Raw genomic sequence first — 15,730 nt, 5'->3', positions numbered from 1 at the left:
CTTAGCAGGACTGAAGCACAGTTCAAGACGAGGCGTGTGGATATGTCTGCTTGTCTGAACGAAGGAATGAATGAATGAATAGACCGGGTGTTAAAATTGTGAGCGACTTGCCATGCAGACACACTTGGTCGGTTCGGGTGATGGTAACTTTTCACACATACACACACAATGAATGTATGGGTGAATGAGTACGGAGTACGGTAACAATATGGGACAGGAAGTGGCAGGAGCCCCACACGCCTTGTTACCGTACAATTGGTCTAAATTGCTCGGTAGAAGGGTTTAAATTGGCACCTGGGACAAGTTGAATTGCCGGGACAGGCCCTTGAATTGGCCTGACAGGGATATGAATTGGCCTGGCAGGGACATTCCGACAGTCAGAATTAGCCTGACAGGGATACGAATTAGCCTGGCGGGAGATTCCGACAGTCAGAATTAGGCTGACAGGGTGTCGAATTGGCCTGGCAGGGACATTCGGACAGTCAGAATTAGCGTGTTCAGGGTGTCGAATTAGGGAAGCACGGGAATTGTGCGACCGGGGCAGTCAAAAGAATTGCTCTGCCCGACAGTGTGTCCTACCCTCTACCCCGGCCCAAAGTCAGCGAGCTGCTGATGTTGATTAGCGGCCGGTAGCTGCATCAACTGCACATGCCTTTGCCCAAAACAAGAATAGTCCTTAACTCTGGCAGCCGCCGAGAATAGGAGTCGGTGCGCGCAGGCCTAAAGCCTAATCCTCGCTCTAATCCCAGACCTATGTAACGTATATCGAGGTGATCGCACTGTATTCGCTGCTTAGTTTCTCAGAAACTAGCAGACACTCTATGATTTACTAGGCCTTATCCATGCAGCTGTTACATTACTCTCACATTCTTTTTCGTCTTCGTTATTCGCCAACAGGCTTTGCCGTACTTCCATCGGTGAACAGTCGTTATGACAGCTCGCAATCCATCATTCGGGATTATCCAATCTAACCAGACTTGGTGAGGAGCTTTACGACTGCTCACCGACGGAAGTACGGGAAAGCGCAACAGAGAACGCGAGAGCCCTATGGCGATTAACGAATTACACAACAGTGTAACGGCTAATGCTCATCATACACTAAATCACGGACTTAGGCGTATCGTCTTGATGTATAGATCCGTCGCAGACCACTGTCGCAAAGCCGTCGCAGACTACTGTTTGTATGCTAATTCCGAAGCGTAATCAAGAGGCTGCAAAGCTACGCAGGCCCAGAAATTGCACAAGCTCAGACCTGGGCAGCAGCTTCAGCGCCGGGCCTCGAGAAGCCCGCCGAGAATTAACTGACAATGTCAGGAGCCGAAGGGCTCGCGCCCGCATCTCGTGATCCACGCGCCAAGAACCTACAGGTTGTGGACGCTCCCCAGAATCCATCTCAGTTTTAAGTCATATCATTTTATCATAAAGAACACACTATAAAGGTTAAGGTTGTGACTCCGTGTTAAGTCTCTACTACACACATTGCTGCAAGCCTGTTTCATATTCAAAACGAATCATATAACCAAAGGCAAGAGGAAGTGTAGAAAGAAAAAGTAAGCCAAGCATTTTACTACTACATCGTACGCAGCGCAAGTTGGTCTGAAAGGCCTCAAGGTAGTAAAACTCCAAGACAGTTTCGCTACGATACCATGTCATCTACAACACGCTATCGAAACATTCGTCCTTTACTCCTTTCATTATGGCACCGGTTACGCTAGCTAGCCATGGGCTCCAGGGGGTCCGGCGCTTTGCTGTTTTTAACACAGCCAACGACGGAATGCAACTTCATGTACCGGATTCGCGGCACAGAGATAAGTGGATATGCCGTCGAGTAGGTGGCTGTCGGCAAATCATGGCGTTTTTGCGCGCAAGAGTCGTGTACCATTACTTTGGTAGGATTTTCACAGCGAGGTGGGTATCACAGCGAGACCCACATAGATCCCAAGGGAATATATCCCGGCAGGGTGGTTAGGGCCATCGGGGGCCACAACGGACTACCGTACACTGCACTGGACTGCACCGGGAAACGTAAGACAAAAATCTTGAACACCCTGAACAGCAACACAGCTCACCATGAAGCTTGAGAGACTCTGTATGGCATGACTTTGCCACCCATTGGGTGGCAAAGTCATGCCAACCATTGTAGGATGGCGCTATTGCGATGCGTCACGGCAGGGCTGAGAGGGGCTGAGCAAGTAGCAAGGGGCGGTTTGCGGCAGTAGCAACAAGAACTGCAGCAGCAGCAGCAGCAGCAGCGAAACAGCAGCAGCAGAATAGACGATGTGCATGAAGACTTGCATGTAGCGCTTAGCCGCAACAATGTGCACCATGTGTACAGTGTGTACAGTTTTACTCAATATTGTATTACAAGCTTCAGCTCGTAGGTTCTCGGATGCACCAGGCGGCTCAGAGGTCGAGAAAGGAAAGCCTGAAAAACTACTGAGCAGACAATTCAGTAGAAAAGTAAGGAAAAATATGTAGCAGCTGATGGAAAAGGGTGCACGGCTGACACAAGTAATTATCCAGTAACGACGTGCGACGTTGTCCTTGTCTCGCTGTTTCTTTGCCGTCCTTTTGGAAATCGTGGTTCAAGGTAGTTCGCGATTAGGGCTTGTTTTCTTTCCGTTTAGGTCGCGCTCTACCTTTTCTACTCTCATAATCCTCTTCATGAAAACGCAAGTAATTCGTTGTTCGAAAACCACCAACGACTTCCTCGCACTTTCTAAGACGCTTCCAAAACTAGTGGAAAGGGCTTTCGTTCCCTGCATTGCTTCATTGAATGACAATAACTTAATTGATGGGTATTTATCGCTGTTTACACGGCCGCGCGGGCGGCATTGTAGTAGGATACGGACGCAAGGAAGACGGATGGGAAGGCAACGGCTGTAAAGGAGCTGTACCAACTTGGCTGACTGGAGTTCCTGATGAATGTAGCCTACTAGATAGCATAATTTCAAGACCAAGGTGAGGTAGGACAATAGCGCTAGAGGAGCATTTGAATTTTGCTGGCACTCGATCAGGCCGACAAGGCGGGCTTGGCGCTACAAGCTTGCTCGGCATCATAGAGGGACCAAGCTAGCACGAAAGCATGATTTAACTTCGTTTCTTCGTCAAGGAAAAGAACATAAAGCGCTACGGATTACTAACAGCGTATTCTTAAGGATGCCAATCCTGCAAAACAGCGTTCATAGTGTAGTATAACATGTCATGGTAACCGAAAATTATATGTCCGCAACGGTACACGAAAGCCGAGAGCCCTAGTCGTGAACTGGCTTTCCCGCGTTCGGAGCGGGTCGAGCGGTGCGACAAGTCTGCGTTGATCGGCTAGTTCGACCGGCTTGCTGGAAACAAAGTATATGATTATGCTTTCACATACTCCTTGTAAATAAAACACAGCGGACTTATTAGCCGACTCCCAATTGAAGGAAGTGCACGTCCCATCTCGGAATTTCGTATGCACTTGGCACACTACACTGCAAAGACATTATCATATCTTTAACATAAAGCCTTATAAGTGTGCATATTAAAAGGCGAGACCTGCAACCATTAAACGTGCGTCCTTAACTCGATGCCGTAAGCTCACAAGGTTTCCTTGCTATCTACTTGCAGTTCACGACTGACCGAGGAGGAATGGTGCAGCTATACCAGATACCTTGCGTCGCTTCTGCAATAGTGCAGCTGCCACAGCGGAAAGGTCCTCTCGTCGTCAACGTCCCAAAGCGCGGCATGTGCAACCGGCCAATTCATTCATCCGCGCAGCCGCGCCCGTCCAGCCGCGCAGAACCCTCCGTCCTTTCTGCTGTACGGGGATCAGTCATGACTGGGGCAGCGCAGCGTATCCATTTAGCACCTGCCAGCTATGCCGCCTGCCGCCCTACACCAATTCGCTTATCACCTTACCCTTCTGTAGCCCAGCCGCACTTCCGTGTGACGTCGTCCGGTATATCAGTAACATCCATTGGCGGGCCATTGATAAGCAATAGGAAATCTAGCTTTCAGCGAACCTCGAACCCGAGATCTGTCGTAATGAAATCAATATCCGTACCCATAAGCGACGTGGGCCAGGAAAAGCAAAAGCAGTATACACGTTGGCATCGCACTTGGGTGCCCCTGGCCCCGCTTTCCAGTCTGGACCCCAGTCGCCCGAACCCGGTGATGGTCCTGGGTGAGCAGCTGGTCGTGTGGCGCCACTCCCTCCGCGGCTGGGTGGTGCAGAGGGACGTGTGTCCGCACCGCCTGGCGCCGCTGTCGGAGGGCCGCTTGGAGGCAGCAGGCACTCGACTGGCGTGCGCGTATCACGGCTGGGAGTTCGACGAGGAGGGCAGCTGCACAAAGGTACCGCAGGTACGACACAGTACGGCACGGTACGGTACGGAACGGAACAGGAATGGATGGGAGGGAGAAGGCCCGGAAGTTGCCTTGCCATTGACAAAGATTTGGTGATGCCCAAGCATGCTGCCTTCCGCGATGACCTATCCTTGGCGCCTTTGGCTGCATTAATGCCACCAACAAGCACAGTAGCAGCAGCTGCAGCAGCAGCAGTGCTAGTTGTTCTCTTGCTTGGAAAATGCCTCAGGTAGCCCATGGCATCAGTCGGGTTGGGAACGGAAGGTTGCCACAGGAAAGCTTAGAGGCCTTTGGTTTCGTACTTTCCCCCCCACTAATCCTTCTCACCTGAGAAATCTGCCGCTCAGGATCTATCTACCTAACGACAAGCAACATCATCAGCTCCGCACCAAGCCAGACACGACTCTGTTCCTCACCATCCCACCACCAGCATTTTCGCATCTGCACGAAGAGTGCAAAATTCACCTCCATCCCGCCACCTGTGCCATCCCTCTATCCCTCCATCCCTCCACCAGCTTTCTTTCGACCCCCGGGCTGCCGCCACCGCCTGCTCCAGCCCTCGCTCCTGCGTCACCACCTACCCCACCCTTGAGCTGGATGGACTCCTGCTCGTGTGGATGGACGACAGCAAGGAGGGAAGGCAGCAAGCGAAGATAGCGCCGAAACCCAAGCTGCTTGAAGATGGCGCCACACCCCTTATGCATTCCTGGCTTCTGTTCGACATGCCCGTGGATTACATGTAAGTTGCGCGGGGGATGGAGCAGCTGCTATACTCTTCCTCTGTCGCGGGATGGAGCAGCTGCTAAACTCTTCCTCTGTCGCGCGTTGCTTCCGACTGGCGAAGGAAGGCTTGCAAAGGATCAAAATGGCGAGACACGTGATAGGTGCTACCGACAGCGGCAACGGTACAGCAGTAAATGTAAATGTACGTATGTGCCCATGCCCCCTCAGCCCCTCGGGACCCCCTAATGTGGCAAAATCTCCTCTTCTGGATGCGCATGTAGCTGCCGTAGTCACGCGTATAGTTAAGAATTACAAGTTACAAGGTCCACACACGTGCGGGGGCGTCCATAAAACCCAGGGGCCCCATGCACGGTCAATGGCCATTACTGAGGCGCTGACTAAGGACGTTGACATTCTCTCCTGCTCGCCTGGGTTCAGCACGCCCGAGCACGATGTGCCTGTTGGTCTCCCAGACCTCAGAGAGAAAGAAAACTAGCGGCAGCTATAGGGAGGCTTCAGCCAAAATAGTACGCCTTCGGGCCCCCCGGAAGCCAATGCTGTCTAGCCGCCTGGCCTAGCCTAGCTGTCTAGCCTAGCCAAGCCGTCTCTACTCTTAACCTCATTAATGCCTTCGCGAACCGGTCTGTGAAGCACTCTTACCTGCCGTGCTAGGTCAAAATGAGGATTCGCTTACGCTTTGTCACGTTGCTCGTGCGCCGCCGCTTAGAAATAGGGCCTGCCGCTGTGCTCCACACACCATTGGATTTGGTGGGTAGGGGTTTGGGTCCACTTGGTACATCGGACTGACCGGCAAAAGTGTACAAGGCGCCGCATATGTACGAGCAAAGAAGGTTTCTCAAGTTGTTCTGTCATGCATCGTAGGCATATATATAAGCCACATACAAGACTCCAAGCTCGTCTTTAATAATATTGGGGGTTGTAAATGTAGTATCCCGGAGGGCATATCACGGGATCTGCATCCGCCGATCGGTGTACGTTTCTGAAGTCGCGATGTATCAAGGGTTTAGGAGCTGTCTCTGTATAGGTGCCCACACGGGCCCACGGCCCCACGGCGGCTCCATGGAGCCCATCCAACACATCCAAGTCTCATGGGTTAGCCCCATGTCCTAGCTAAGCAGTGCAATTCGGCAAGCAAATCCTGAATACATCCTAACCCCAAACATTCCCTCCCTCCCATTGCCATTCTGCCGCTTCTTGTTCGACTTCTTGTTTTTTCCAGGTATTGGCTGGAGCAGGGCATGGACCCCTCCCACGCCAATTTTCTGCACCACGGCGGTGAGTTTTATCTGGGAGTCAATCGAGCCAGTCAATCAAGCATCACCACGAAGCATAAGTACGTATGTGCGGCGGCATATGACGTGGCTTTGTTGATTGCCCCATTTTGGCCAGCCAGTCTTCTGTTTCAAATTACCAATGTGAATCCCACATAAAGGAGGTGGGATATATATCCTCTAAAGGCTCTGCATGCGGAGAAATGGAGGCATATCATCGATTTGCGCGGCTTGCTATCCCACTGCCTCCCACCTGCTTTGCTGATTGGTGTATGTGTGAGCCAATGTGGTCTCCATGCTAATCCTTAGCTGCACTCGCAAATCATTGCCTTCACCCTACCGGCAGCCATTTCCTTCTTCAAGGAGAACAGCTTGCCCATGAGTGCCAAGTCCGTGAAGGACGTGGACCTGGCGGGTGGCTTCATGTGGGAGCACGGCGCCTACGAGAAGAAGCAGAGCGACATGCGGGGCTTCCGAGAGTTCCTGCCGCCCTTCTGCACCAAGTAAGCAGTCCCTGGTCGCGAGGAAGCCTGGGGGGCTCCATTACGTAGGGGGGGGGGCCAACACATGCAGGCCGCGTGTCTTGGCAGAGTCTGAAAAGACGTGGCAGGTCCCGGCCCATGTACGGCACCGTGGCGACGACTTCGTTAGGTTGCCGTGACTGCCTTCTCCTCCATGCCTGAGATGCGGTCAGTGTGTGGACTCGGAGCCGCTGAACACCTTGGCTTGGATGTGACCTCAGCGCGCCGCTTTTCCTCTTTGTTGACCCCTATACCCCTTGGCTTGCGCTTAGGATTGCGCCCTGGTGGCAATGACCTGTACGGCAAAATAATCCCAGATATCTGCTCCCAGTAAACAGTCTGTCTGCCACGTGCCGGGTTATCTTGTTTTGTTGTTGATGTTGTTGTTACAGAGTGGGAGGCTTCTGGGACCTTTGCACACATTTGGATTCTCATTTCTACGATTTATCATCATGCAGCACCATCCACCATTACCACACTGAAATACGCCATACGAGCTGCAAGTCCAAGGCGGTTGATTCTGCCTACTAGAGACCATTCTTCAACCTTTCGCCTGTTCATTGTAGAGACAGAAGGTTTAGCCTTTGCTACCAATACAGCGTGCTAACCTCGGGCCATTAAGTAAGACCTCGATTCCACATCTCACTAACTAGCCTTAATCTCTCACTCTCGAGAATATTGGAATTGTACACAGGAATCGAACCGAAGATGTTAAAAGTATATACCTCAGGTTGCAGAAGAGTTTCGAGACCATGTATGAGACCTCACTCCTTCATTGCGCCATAACGTTTTATTCATTAACCCATATCTGCCCACAGGGTCACGTACTGCATGCCGAATGGCACAGCATCCCTAAGGACCCTCTTCGTCGTACCTGTACGGCCGGGCGTGTGCCGTACCGTTGGTGTGTTTGCTTCGGGGCCGCCGCCCTCCCATCTGCAGCTTCAGCCACAAGACGCCGCCACAGACGTCTCGAACACTGTGTCAAAGACGGCGGCGGCGGCGGCGACGGAGGTCGTCAAGAAGACCGATCCGGAGGCGACATCGGGCGGGGAGAACAACGACAAGAACACGGCGAAGAAGAGCGGAGGGTCTTTTGCAGCCTGGCTGCTTTCCCTGATTGGAAAATTGCCGCATTGGGTGTTGCTCCCCGGCATCGTTATGGACCAAGACCTCATCATAATGAGCAGGTGGGTCAGCTTTCTCACACACAGACGGGGGTGAGGGACGGAACGGTCGCCACCGCAGACGGAAACAACGGAATTATGCATGTGCACGTGGCGTGACGACGAGGGAAAGTCGGTTTGATTATGTATGGTGTTTATTTGGGGTCACTGGTTTGGCAGCAGTCCCTGATATTTGAGGCACCCTCATCTTTCGATCAACGCCGGGCAAGCGCGATGCCTGAAATAATCATGTTGATGTTTTTATTACCACGACAAGAATGAACAGGTAAAATTCCTGCAAAATTGCCTTTTGTTATATTTTGACTAAGATTTATTTTTTAAAAATTATAATTTTTATAAATTATAATTTTGAGGAGCAAGATTTGCTAATAGTCTAAACGGAGCATAAACATCTAAATTAGATTTTGAATTAGTAAACTTCAAAACCAACATATTTCTGTAGTAGTCTGGAAAATGAACTTCGGCAGCTGCAGTTCCGGTTGCTCAGCACTTGCCCACTTAAACCATCAAGGGAACCAATTCCCGCCCGGGACTTCCGCAGGCAGGAGGTGCTGATGCGGCGCCACGGACTGGGAGCATTTGACTACAACCTCAACAGCAAGGCGGATGCGGGTGTGGCGGCCGTGAACGTGTGGCTGAAGCAGGCGGGCTATCCGGACAGCCTCTGGGGCAAGGGACCTGCACCTCAGTCGGGCCCTACGTTCAGCAGGTGGCCCGCGACAGAGCTCTCCCTGGAGCAGCTGCTGTCAAGACAGGATAGGCATGTACGACACTGTGCGGTCTGCCAGCGGGGAATGAAGCTGGTGACGGCAGTGTGTACGGCACTGACGGCGGCGGCGGGGATTGCCGCGGTGGCAGCAACCATGCTGACGGTTATGGCGGCAATCAGTCCTGCCGGCGTCGCCGCTGTTGGCGGTTGGGGTCCGTTAGCGGGTGCCGTAGTGGCGGTTGTGGTCCTGGCGGCGTTGGCGGTCCAGGGATGGTCGTTCCGCGAGGAGAGGTTTGTGTCAGGTGCCGCGCAGTGGCGCCGAATAGGCGGGTTGTCGGTGCTGGGCGCCCACCCGAAATGAGGCCAACTAGGTTTTCATCGCGCGCAAGCAATCGTGATCAGCAGTACGGAGTACGGAAGGTACGGAATCATCATCGATGGCGAAATGTACATTGCATTTGGGAGTACAGCAGAGTTTCAGTAAATACCTTTTCATTAGAATGTCAGTAAAGTATCACCCCATGATTTCATAATTATTTCTTACTGCCGCCTTGCATCCATGGCAAGGCGATCTTAATCGCGGTACCTCTCTCTCGCGACCCAACGGTAATGTGCGGCGAATCTGTACGGCTTAACCAGCAGGAAATCAAAACCAGGTGTGAGGCAGGAGTCGGTCGCGCCCAGTTGGTGGTTAAGCTTCGAAGGTGGTTAGCTCGCTTCACAAACAGCACGTGCTTGTGCCCGTCGCGATAAGGATGATGGCCATGTGGACGGTCATTATTGTTGCCTCGGCGGCTGGGATGTATGAATAGAATTTGGTGGCTGAGCGGTCGATCTCCCGGGGATCGCGGAATCCATTTTCCAGTGTATCAAATGATGATGTTGTACGATATGTATGTACGATATGCATGACTGCGGTGCGTACGGACATGGCTGTGCATGTTCCAGCGCGATGCATCCTCGGACTGGATCGAGTACCCCAGCTTCCCTCTATCGGGCTGCGAGTTGAGGCAACCAAGCGTCAGCCATTAACAAGATTGTTAAGGGAGAAAATGAAAGATTATGACGGCGTGTATTGTGGCTTGGGGCGAGCTTGCATGCTGTCTCTGCTCAAATCCTCCAGAAATTTGAATCTGGATCTGGACTTATCCGTTTGCATCGTTAGCTTGTTGGATCTAAGGTTGGACTGACCTGACATGAATTTGTAATCTGAAATTCCAAGGGGAGTTCAGAATTCTTGCTCACAATCTTGCTATGCGGGACAAGAAGAGCTCAGGAAGACCTGGACCGGACTCGCAGCGAAGGAAGGGTGAAGTAGTTTTTGCGGGTTAAGCTGAAAGGAAGCGTTCGTACATGAGGATGCGGACGCCGTATCCTTATGTATAGGTCTTCAGAGCTTCGGCGAGGTACATCGTTGAAGGAACGATTGAGTTCCGAAGTTAACTTCTTGTCAGTTTCAACTGCTTGAGACAGGTGTACCGTACAATCAACGCACAATACAATTCCTCGAAAGAAAAGATAAAAAAAGATGGGCGAACTGTACCCTTTGGATCTATCAGAAAGGACGGGCCTCGGTTTGGGCGCCCGGCACCGCGCCCTCGGCCTCATCGACATGAAAGCCATAATTCAACGAATGACGTTCCCATAGGTTTGTACGTGTGCTACAATGTCTAGGCTCTGTGTTAGTTGGATGAGTGTTAATTGGATAGCCCAACCCTGTCGCCCACAGCTCAGGATTTTGAGAACTATCAATCGGCGAAGAGCCTTCTGCACCAATACCGGTCAAAAATAAAACGAATGCTACTACATGCGTCGAAGCTGTATGCACACATACGCATACAACCAGAACAAAGAGATGTGGGTAGGTAAGGAGGCAAAGAGATCATAATCCATGCGTGCATAGGTCGTGACGTACCGCACGTGGGTCGTGAACGCATAACAGCGTCAAAATGACCCGTGGGTCAGTCACCCGGCCTGTGAATGATTGGTATGCGTTGATGTATGTGGTATGGCATAATGGCTGCCGAGCGCTGATCATTTACTGTAAGCTCCTGAACGCACAGGGCGTGTCACACGCTTCAACCTCCTTCCCCCAGAAACAACACACACATACACACCGCACCTACGCCTTTGCCTGGACAAGACTACAACTCTCCGAGCCCTAGCCTGAGCTAAGAAACCTACGCCCAGGCATTTGCTCTTGCAAGTCTGCAGACGAAGCATTTTACAAGGCAAATTACTGGCATCACAAGTGTCCCAAGCCAAGTGCCCGTCACGGCGAATATCAGGAAATGGTTGTGGGAATGAGGAGTCGTCACCGCCCGGCGCAAGGCGCCCTTGTTGGACGTCAAGTGCTGAAGCCGTCTCCGTCCTGGCTTTGCTACGGCAACAGTTATAGAAGTAGCAGCAGCAGCAGCGCTATGACCTCACTGCTGCGACTCCAGGGACGCCGCGTTGACGGAGCAGTGAAGCAGCGCCTCGGCAGCAGACAGTTCCTGGGGGACGTGTCCGCGGGTGCTGCGACTGGTGAGTTGCACCGAAACACCACGAAACCCGCGATACTAGAGATCCTAAACGAGAGCTACGCCGATGGGAGGAAGAGCCATTTGGCGCTTCCCAAGCCACTTTGAAGCCTCGTTGAATAACTTAGGGAAAACACTACGGCTTCTACGAATATGTGTGCTTTATGTGTGTTACACCTCGTTTGCATTACCCAGAGAGGTGTAGCGAGCCCAGCCGTACAAGCCAGCAGAGGCCCGGGAGCTTAGAAGCCACAAGCTAATAGATTAGGGGGATAGTACAACGCGAAAGGTATGGCGAGAATGCACCTGCGCCAGCATTTGTGCTCCAGTGCGGGAACTTTAGTTCAATGTGTCAAACTTTGGATATGGATGAAATGCGCAGGTCCTTAATGGTGTGTTTTGCAGTACACAGCAGTAGCGCAGTGGTTCATGCGTTGGGTTCGTTGCAGCAACGAAATCCCGGTTTGACTCACCAAACCCGTACAGCGTCACAGGCGCAGCGAAAACATTAGTTCTGTTGCATCAGAATATCAGCGGACAGACGGGTATCCCTAGCCAGTCGAGCTGTGCGCGGCCGCACGGCTGTGCGACCCGTAGATCTTGGTTAGGTGCGCGTCTCGACAGCAGCGACACGACGGCAGACACTTCACACAGCTCGTTGTCCACCTGCAGTCTGAGCCCCGTCCGGTAACGTGTGTACGACACACGCTCCAGGCGCTGACATCATAACAAGGGCCCTGCCTTATGAGCCCATGTAGACATTCAGGAAGCCCCTAGAGCCCCTGGACCCTGCGCCTGCCTGAGTCGACTCGTAACATTGTTCCCGTCCTTCTCCTCCGGGCCCAGAGAGCCCTATCAACCCCTGCGGCGTGCTCTCACCCGTACCTGTCGTTTTCTTGTTGAACTCGCTTGCTCGTACAACAGTTCCGTACAGGCTTCACACAGTACGTCAATATTCTTATAGCAGAGGGGTATTAGGGTTTCGATGGTATTCAGGTCAGGTGCGCCTTAAAGATAGGCTCTGTCATTGTCGCCCTGCCGTCTTGCCCTCTCCGGCCACCCTTCGATCCCCAACCTGACCATTGCTTTTTCCGAACCGGATCTCAGCCGCTCCCGACTACCTCCCGCTACCGCAGTGCCGCCGCCGCCGCCGCCGCCGTCGCCACCGTCGCCAACAGTTACCACTACCGGTTTAGCCGCAGCTCAGCAACAGAGCCCAAGTCCGACACAGGGGGCCCCTCCCGCTCTGGCCCCCAAGCCTGTCAGGCAGCCCTCCTCCCCCTCGTCCTCCTATCCCTGGCACTGCACTTGGGTGCCCTTGGCCCCGCTTTCCAGTCTTGACCCCAGTCGCCCGAACCCGGTGATGGTCCTGGGTGAGCAGCTGGTCGTGTGGCGCCACTCCCTCCGCGGCTGGGTGGTGCAGCGGGACGTGTGTCCGCACCGCCTGGCGCCGCTGTCGGAGGGCCGCTTGGAGGCAGCAGGCACTCGACTGGCCTGCGCGTATCACGGCTGGGAGTTCGACGAGGAGGGCAGCTGCACAAAGGTACCGCAGGTACGACACAGTACGGCACGGTACGGTACGGGACAGGAACGCTGTAGGGGTGTCTCATACCCACCCGGGTATTCAAAGCCTGCTGGATCAGGACATTGCAGGTGGAATTGTGGTTTCCATGGTTTCGGAGCATTGCATTTCGGGAGCGAAATCTCCCCAGCGCTGCCACACTGGTGGGTAGCCTTTTCCTCCCACCCGTGCTTTTTCCTTGCGTTACGTTGGAGGAGATAATCCTTTCCTGCCATGTATGTGCAAGTCCAATCGGTCCATTGTAACAACACGGGAAGGTGTGTTATCCTTGAAAACGTCTACGGACCTGATAGCTAGCAGCAAAGCCCCCCGAGCTGCCATGACCACCTGCAAACAGCTGTCCTGCTCTTTATCCCACGTCCTCGCCACCCCTGCCACCCCTGCCATCCCTCCATCCCTCCATCCCTCCATCCCTCCATCCCTCCACTCCTCCACCAGCTTTCTTCCGACCCCCGGGCTGCCGCCACCGCCCGCTCCAGCCCTCGCTCCTGCGTCACCTCCTACCCCACCCTGGAGCTGGATGGACTCCTGCTCGTGTGGATGGACGACAGCAAGGAGGGAAGGCAGCAGGCGAAGATAACGCCGAAACCCAAGCTGTACGACGAACAGGCCCCAACGGCCGTCGATTGGGTCATGAATGAGATGCCTTCTGATTACACGTGAGACAGGATGACGTCCTGCGGATGGGTTTTACTACTTGCATCAGGCGCATGGCTCGCATCACGCACAATGATGCATCACGCACGTCGTTCGCATGCGTAGATAGGAGAGTCGGCTATGGTGCGTCATCAAAAGTAAAACCATTGACGAAGGGCGAGTAAGCAGGTCCGGCGCGTGCAAGTTTGGCACGAAACACACCGTAATCCCCTCTCTCCCCCCCTTTCCCCCTAACAGGTTTTGGATGGAGCAGGCCATGGACCCCTCTCACGCCAGCTTCTTGCACCAAGGCTGTGAGTGCACGGCGCTGCGTAGAGTCCTAAATCGGTATCGGCAACATCGGTCTGTTGGCGACACCACATTCCGCAACGAAGCATGGATGAGCGCGAGCGGTAGCTCTTAGCAGCCATCTGCAGGTCATCGTGAAGCTTTTTGCCGTGTAGCTTTTCAAGCCGAAACCTTGCTGCACGTAACACCGGACCGCTTTACCACATCTTCCTTGTTGCCGTAGCGAGAAACCGTGGAAAAAATGTGGGAGAGAGAGGAAAGAAGGTTTAATTTGGGGGGGAGAGAGAGAGAGGAAAGAAGGTTTAATTTGGGGGGGAGAGAGAGAGGGAAGAAGGTTTAATTTGGGGGGGAGAGAGAGAGAGGAAAGAAGGTTTAATTTGGGGGGGAGAGAGAGAGAGAGGAGAGAAGGTTTAAGTGGTTCCCAGTCAATGCCAGGCGCAGGCGAGGGCCCTGCCATGGGTACCTGTTGGCTTCCCTGGAGCTCTATTTCCCCCCGTTCCGTTTGCTTCCCTCCACACATACACAGCACGCCCACACAGACACACAGACACAGCACGCACACACACACACACACACACACACTACATGGGTCCACAAACACACTTTACACGACGTACACACACATATTTAATTACGTACGCACAAACGGGCCCTATGCTGCGGCAACTTGGTAACCTACAGTGCCCTGTAGCAGGAATCTTTACTGCCTTAGAATTACTGCCAATTTGCGTTTCCCCTATCTCTTATCCTGCTGTGCTCTGGCGGCCCCCGCTCTGCTTTCTTCCCATCCAACAGTGAGCAACTTCAGTGCGGCCACCGCACTGCCCCTGGAGGCCAAGGCCGTGGAGAAGGTGGACATGACGGGGGGGTACCGCTGGGAGCATGGTGGATATGAGAAATCGCTGGCGGGTTTAAGGGCGCTGCGGGAGTTCCTGCCGCCGTACATTGTAAGGCAAGTCCATGTCGTGCTGGTAGACATCCGGTCATCCATGTACGGGAGATCACCTCGTTGTACGGATGTGTACGATTTGGTACGGCATGAGGAAATCCTTAAAATCCATGAAGGGACTTTCAAAGAGTCTTTCTTCCGGCTGAAGAGTTGCTGTGGTGTGAGCTTTACGATAGGCAGGAGCTGGCGATGGGAAGCTTGTTAATTGTTCGTGCGTCACGAAAAAATGATTTTACAACTCTGCAAACGCCACGTAAACCATGAGTACTGTCCGTTTTGATGATGACTTCGCTGCTGCTGCTGCTGCTGCTGCTGCCGCTCGCCTTGAAAGTGATGTAAATCTGCTGCGAGTCACTGAACAGCTACTGTTGACTCCACATCCATCGCCGCCACCATCACCAGGGTATGCTACGACATGCCCAACGGCAGCCTCACACGTTATTGGACGATCGTAGTGCCCGTACGGCCCGGAGTGGCACGAGTTATATTCAGAGCCGGATTCGGCAAGACAAAAAAGCCGGAGACCGCCACTCCGCCTGCCGCCAACAGCGCCAACAACACCAACGACGCAGCTTCTGGCTCCAGAGGCAGCGGTTTCGGAGGTGGAGTTGGAGGTGGAGTTGACGGCAACGGCCCCTCAGCGGTTTCGGAGCCGCTGCCAGGAGCGCACTTCGGAGGGCCATTGGCTGTGGAAGCACCCAAGGATCCGCCGGAGGCGGCGGAGGGCCGCCGGGCCAGCGGCATCATCGGACTCGCCTCCCAGGGCCTGGGTTGGGTTTTTAATTTGCTGCCGCACTGGCTGTTCATTGGACAGCTGCTCTCCGATCAAGATCTAATCATGATGGCCAGGTAGGCGAAGCCGTGTGCGTGTGCGTGTGCGTGTGCGTGTGCGTGCGCGTGCGCGTGCGCGTGCGCGTGCGTGTGTGTGTGCGTGTGCGTGTGCGTGTGCGTGTGCG

General features: G+C 53.5%; 1 protein-coding gene across 1 annotated transcript; it reads left to right on the top strand.

Annotated features, from left to right (window-relative positions):
- Positions 1 to 12,532: 12,532 nt before the first annotated feature.
- On the top strand, positions 12,533 to 13,543 carry VOLCADRAFT_56359 (uncharacterized protein; the record flags this gene model as incomplete). Its single annotated transcript, XM_002946907.1, has 2 exons — positions 12,533 to 12,850; positions 13,319 to 13,543. Coding segments are annotated over 2 exons (543 nt in total), but the record flags the coding sequence as incomplete, so codon positions are not given.
- Between the last annotated feature and the right edge of the window lie 2,187 nt (positions 13,544 to 15,730).

The sequence above is a fragment of the Volvox carteri genome (genome assembly GCF_000143455.1).
Source record: "Volvox carteri f. nagariensis unplaced genomic scaffold VOLCAscaffold_4, whole genome shotgun sequence".
NCBI classification, from domain to species: Eukaryota; Viridiplantae; Chlorophyta; class Chlorophyceae; order Chlamydomonadales; family Volvocaceae; genus Volvox; species Volvox carteri.
This window is presented reverse-complemented; position numbering and strand designations above follow the sequence as displayed.